This window comes from Buceros rhinoceros, unplaced genomic scaffold, assembly GCF_000710305.1.
Source record: "Buceros rhinoceros silvestris isolate BGI_N320 unplaced genomic scaffold, ASM71030v1 scaffold15256, whole genome shotgun sequence".
Taxonomy (NCBI): Eukaryota; Metazoa; Chordata; class Aves; order Bucerotiformes; family Bucerotidae; genus Buceros; species Buceros rhinoceros.
The window spans coordinates 20,713-26,679 of record NW_010417118.1 but is presented as its reverse complement, the minus strand read 5'-3'; the positions used below and the strand labels follow the sequence as shown (position 1 = coordinate 26,679).

General features: G+C 45.6%; 1 protein-coding gene across 1 annotated transcript in view; it reads right to left on the bottom strand.

The window, feature by feature from the left end:
* Window positions 1–807: 807 nt before the first annotated feature.
* PHLPP2 (PH domain and leucine rich repeat protein phosphatase 2) overlaps window positions 808–5,967 on the bottom strand; it is a gene marked incomplete at both ends in the record, with an annotated part of 25,802 nt that continues 20,642 nt past the window's right edge. The window contains 6 exons of the mRNA XM_010138083.1: window positions 808–1,008; window positions 1,749–1,904; window positions 3,879–3,974; window positions 4,443–4,503; window positions 5,009–5,211; window positions 5,940–5,966. Coding sequence (XP_010136385.1) covers window positions 808–1,008; window positions 1,749–1,904; window positions 3,879–3,974; window positions 4,443–4,503; window positions 5,009–5,211; window positions 5,940–5,966 — 744 coding nt within the window. The remainder of the gene's footprint in view (window positions 1,009–1,748; window positions 1,905–3,878; window positions 3,975–4,442; window positions 4,504–5,008; window positions 5,212–5,939; window position 5,967) is intronic.

Genomic DNA, 5,967 nt, shown 5'->3' with positions numbered 1-5,967 from the left:
TGCACTTGGCCTTCTTGAACCTCATGAGGTTTGCATGGACCCACTCCCCACGCCTGTCAGGGTTCCGCTGTATGACATTCCTTCCCTCTAGCCAACTGATTGCATCACAACCTCATGAGGTTTGCATGGACCCACTCCCCACGCCTGTCAGGGTTCCGCTGTATGACATTCCTTCCCTCTAGCCAACTGATTGCATCACAAAAAAAAAAAAAAAAAAAAAAGCAATGTAGTTTTCACATTAAAAAGACAGCATGAGATACTGGTAAAAAGAAGCCGACAGATAATTCTCACTGAAAAATAAGATGCAGGTTTACATAACTGGGAGCAACTGGAATAACTTAGGAACACATGGGAGTCTCCGGCCTTTTAAGTTTCTATATTGAATGTGGATTTATCTCTATTTTGGCTCCAAATCATAAGCCTGGTACATTAATTATATGAAATTATATGACCTGCATTGGGCAGGAGTTCAGTTAAGTCTGGTCTTCTGGCAAGACTGGAAAGTGAAAAATGCAGCACAGCGATCTGCGAGCCAGGAGCTGCAAAGAAACACTGACCCCATCCCCCCGCAACATCCCCAATGGGGCACCTGCAGCCTCAGTGGGCAACCCGGGCCAGCTGCAGCCAACAGCAGCCTGTGCCAATCCCCCTTCACACGCTACTTCTCAGCCTGTCTGTAGGAATGGCAGGTTTTGTCATCAAACCTCTGGGAGAGCATCTTGCTTTGACTCTGATTCATGTAGTCATGGTAAGGCAGCAGGCAACATCCTCCTGCTGAGTACTGCCTCAGCCACCAGCCTTACTTACCTTGCTGGGAATGTCTGTAGGTTGTTGTTTGCCAGATGCAGGATCCTTAGGCTCGGGTGTCCCACCAAGACAGGGATGCACTGATCTGTGAGGTTGTTGTTGGTCAAGTAAAGCAGCTGCAACATGCTCAGACTCTCCTCGCCTGTACAGGCAGAGGGCAAGGACTCCAGGCTGTTTGCAGATGCATTCAGGTACCTGAGGCTAACCACAGCAAGTGAGAAAAATCAGACCTGGCACCAACTAAACCACTCCATTAACAGCAGGAAAAGGAGGTGTGCAAATGCCAGTGTGGACAGAACATTAGACAGGAGGGCCAGACAACACAGTGTAACATCTGTACTCACATTAAGACTTATGAGTCTCCTAATGACTTTTTAGCTATATAGCACTGTGGATGCACACAGCATTTTACAGCGAGTACTGAAAAGCCTGTGGAGGGGGTGGTAATACTGGTGGAAGCAGACTACATAAACTCTTACTCAAAAAGTCCTTAAAAAAAGGGCTGATTCATGTCTGAATAGACAGTGATGAAGGGCTGTCATTTATAAGGGTCTCTCTCACTGACCTGATGTACTTTCTGCTGTAATACCTGAAAATCTATACGGCTTCTTTCCTTTGCACCTTAATTTACACCCTACTTTTGGAGACAAAACTCTTCAGGCAGTAACATGATCTTAGAAGCAGTTGCAACTGAAGCTAATTCTTCAGTTGGCTCTCGGGTTAGGCAAGCCTCTGTTTTCCTGTAATTAAACAGTAACGTGAGTGATTCCCTCAAATCAGCTTGACAACTTCCCTTACAAACTGAATTACCTCCTCAAAGCGCAACGACTCATTATCTCTTATGCAAATGGCACCTTGCAAGGACAGTCACGCAGATGCCACTGTCAGCCTTGACAGCTGCAAAGGTTAACGCAGACAAAAGGCACTCTACTGTCACTCACTTCAGCGCCTTGACAAAGAGCATGTCCGGCAGCCTAGTCAACAGGTTGTGCTGGACGTCCAGCACCTCCAGTGGAATGTGTTCTAGAAGAGGTGGAAGGGTCCACAGATGATTGTGCCCCACCATCAACTTTCGAAGGCTCAAGCTGCTGAGGATCCTAAAAGACAAAGGGTTTTCTTTATCAGTTTGGTTCACTCCTCTTTACATCCACAGAGTTCGAAATGGTAGTATTTAATCTGTTACAAATTTGACTAGTACAGCAGACAAAAATTAAAATATACTGATCCATAAAATGTAAACAATGACAAAACAGAAAAAACACACATGGCAAGGTTCCTCAGTCACTCTGAATGCTTGGAAGCGTATCTACAGTTCCCACTATGCCACTGCAGATCAGTAAACGGCGATACGAGTCTGCGCTTGCGCCTAGCATTCCCTCAGACAGGCAAAAAAAAAAAAGGAAAGTCACAAAGGATGGATTGAAATCCCTGTTTTCACTTGCAGACAGAAAGAAGCTCTTCCCCTGTGTCAACTTAAAGTCAGAGCTTTAAGAGGCTGCAGAGCACTCCTGGATTACTTCTGGGGCTGCTGTCACGATCACCAGGAGTGCAGTGCTTGCTGAAGGAAAAGGCCTCTATCCCTGCGAACTGCAGAGAACTGCCTGCAGGAATTTTGAGAACAGCTTGTCTGAACACATCTGGACACAGGCTAGAACCACCTGCCCACTTGTGTGAGATGGTAATTTGGGACTGTATTCTGAGAGCCCTGCACAGAACCGCTTGGAATCACGGAATGCTAAAGCTGCATTAGTGCACTGCTCCATGTGGGCCAATTAATTCAGTTTCTTTCTCTATGCTGTGGCTTCTCAAAGCTGATTTTAGTGGGAAAAAGAAGCCATTCAAATGCAGATACACCAATTTCCTTATTCAAGCTGACTCATCTCCATTCAACAGGGCGGTGCACCACTTGGATACAATCCTGGTTTTGGACAGCTAAGAGTAAAAGACAGCTTCATGGTGGACTATGTATCTCCTTATGAGAGGCTCTTCAAGCTTTAGTCTGCTGGCTTCACCTGATCAGTGGCCGAACGTCAATGCTGGCAAAGTTCTAACTGTACATAAGACATACAGTGCTGATGACAAGCACCTACTGGAAGAGATCCCCAGTGGGTACTGTAAATTCCAGCACTTAGGAATCTTTAAGAATACTTACATTCTTTTTAGAATCTGAATTTCTGTGTCTGAATTCTGCAAGTTCTTTTTGCATAACATACTTAAAATCTGTCTTTTTCACCCATTGGCATGGCTAAAATTCTTGTCTAAGGTCTCATTATCACATCCTTGTTACACCCTTTTCTCGCTTTTGATGTATACAGACTTGTCTGTGATAACCGTCAGAAGGTGGCTAAGATCACTTCCTATGCCTGCTGCTGCTGTAACTGCTGCGACCAGCTCTCTGCATTTCTCCACTGTAACGCGCCTTTCAGTTTCAATACAGCTTACTCTAGACACTGCATCTCATTCACTACAATCGCACCCCACCGAACGCACTTCTCGGGCTAAGAACATTTGTGCTTTGCTTTTTCCCATGACACCCCTGGTACCTTGGAGAAGTCACTCTTAAGTATCTGCAAAACCGTACTAGTTCTTGGCTCCCCTTTACTGCATTTCTGCATAAACGGAAAGGAAAACAGGGAGAAAGGAGCTGGCTGATGGTGTGTTGTGAGAGCTACCTTTGAGATCAGCTATACTGTACCTCTGCGGTATCTCCCTACGAAAGGTAACAGATGAAATCTCTGTGGGGCAACGCAAGGCATTTTAGGGCCTCACGTACAACCTGTGTTCACAGACACTATGGTAACACAAATAAATCACAGCAGTGTGTTCTACCTCAGGTGCAAACAGCTGCAGCAGAAGCCAGAAGCACAGGATGAGATTACCTGGCCCCTGTTACTCAAGAAGCTGATTTAGAAGTCAGTTCTTTCCAACATTTGAACACAGAGTATTTTTGAAGCTGCACAGAGAAAGTAAGTGGATTATATCTCTGCACAACAAGGAGTAAAGCAACTGGGATAGCACTGCTCCTCTCTCCCCAGGAGAAAGCTCAGCTCTGTGTAAGAAGGTTTGCTGACCTCGATGGAAGCTCCACAAGGAGGTTGTAGCTCACATCCAAAACTTCCAGTTTCCTTGCTTCACAGGCCCAGTCTGGGACACACTGCAGTTGATTGCTGAGAAAAGCAAGGGGGAAAAGCTAGACACCAGCACTGCTTATGGAACATACCCTGTTTGAAATCCAACAGCAGAGATCACTGGTAGCTACTCTAAGTGTCTGCTCCAGAGATTCCCACCATTCAGCCAGTAAGCTACCACAAGTTCAGCAGTCCTTGCTTTGCTTTTTTGGCTGATTACAGCCTACAGCCGAAGGACAGCCAGTCACCTAGACAGGTTGTACTGGTTCAGAGGGGTTGTACTGGTTCAGAGTACTGGTCGTACTGGTTCAGAGGGGCTTCTGATCTGGGTCATTTTCATCATTCTTTAGTGCTGGGCTTTCTAATCCTATTTTGAAGATCGAGCAGGTGCCTTCCCTCAGTTGGTCTCAATTCTTTCAAAAAATTAAAAGCTCCAGAAAATTTCTGCAGAAACCAGCAAAGGAGTTCAGATACTTGCTTTGTATTCTGTGATGTATAGTCACTTACTGAGAGAGTTCTAGACTTGTTAGTTGACCAGGAACCGGATAAATATTGATAGCTGTCAGACCTGATGAAGTAAAGCAAGTAATTATGATTGCAGAGCCTCAGTGGGAAAACAGCGCAGAGAACCAGACAGACTAGTTAGCAAGGGAGACTCTTAGTCTTACTTCATGGATACTCGAGGTCTCTACTCCTCCCTCTCAGGATAGAGTTCACAATTCATACATCTGCCACATGGCACTACATATTCTCACTATCCCATTTATCCATTTGCACAGGGGCCATGAGAAGAAGGGAGAACTGTACTTTTAATTATGGACTCCCAAACAGATTTCACTGGAAGACAAATTCCTTGGATAGTAACTCAAGACCACAACCTCCCCGTTGCAAAGCCTGAGCACATCCATGCATATGGGATCCCTAGGAGCTGACCTCGGAAGACCCGTCACACATGGTCTCACTACTGTAACATCGGCGTATTTTTTTGTGTGTGGGGGAGGAGAGGGCAAAGCTGTTTCCCTTTGTTCCCAGGGCTTAAAGGAAGAAGGCAGGTGAAGAAAGCAGAGACGTACGGTTGCTGTTGGCATAAAGGGCCCGAAGGGAGAAGCCACTCAGTGTCAATTCTTTCAGCTTATTCCGCTCGCAGTGCAGCTGCTCCAGGCTGCCCAAGGAGCTCAGATCCAGATCTGTCATCTGATTGTCTCGTAAATCCATGTAAGTCACAGATTTGTTCCCCTCCAGAGTGTCAGCTACTGCTCTCTTCAGGTTGTTCAGCCTAAACACTCAGAGAAAAAAGGTACAAAGTCAGAATACAGGACCCTGGACATCAGTAAGAAGAGAGGAGAAATGAGAGAAAAGGATGAATTCTGGCTAACGTCAAGGGCAAGCACAGTGAAATGTGTGAGGAACAGTGGTGGATTTCAGGCAGTGAATACAAAGAAAAACACTTCCTTTGTCTGCACTGCTATGTGAAACCATTTTACTCATTCCCCAATGTTTAAGAGATTCTGAAGACCAGCCTAGAAATCAGCAGCCAGGCCAACGGACAGCTACTTTGTACTGGGGCAGGAGGCTAATGCAGAGACTAGATACTACACTGCCTTGCCACAGACAAAAATTTCTGTGTCCCTTTCTGAGAGCTCTTCAGTTGGCAGCCTGGAGAATCAGGATTACAACTCCCTAGGGTGAAGCAGCAGGGAGCGGGGAGCGGAAGGAGGCAAAAAGGGGTACTGAAGAGCTACCAAAACTCATGGTAACAGCATATCAAAAGAGAAAACTAGAGGGCTGAGTCAGTTCAGTGGCTTCAGGCTGTTAACCTTGCTTCTGTAAGTGAATTCTCTGCTCAGAATTCAGAAACAGAACTCCGTAAAAGCTAATGAATCAGTAGGAGGAAAAAGTTACATCTAGTTTATTGCAAAATATACTAGAAGTTACACAGCTCCTCTGCTTTAAATGGAAAGCAGCCATCTGGTTTGCATACGTATTCGGGTTTCCCGCTCTTACCTCAGGTCCACACTTTTGATGTTTCTCA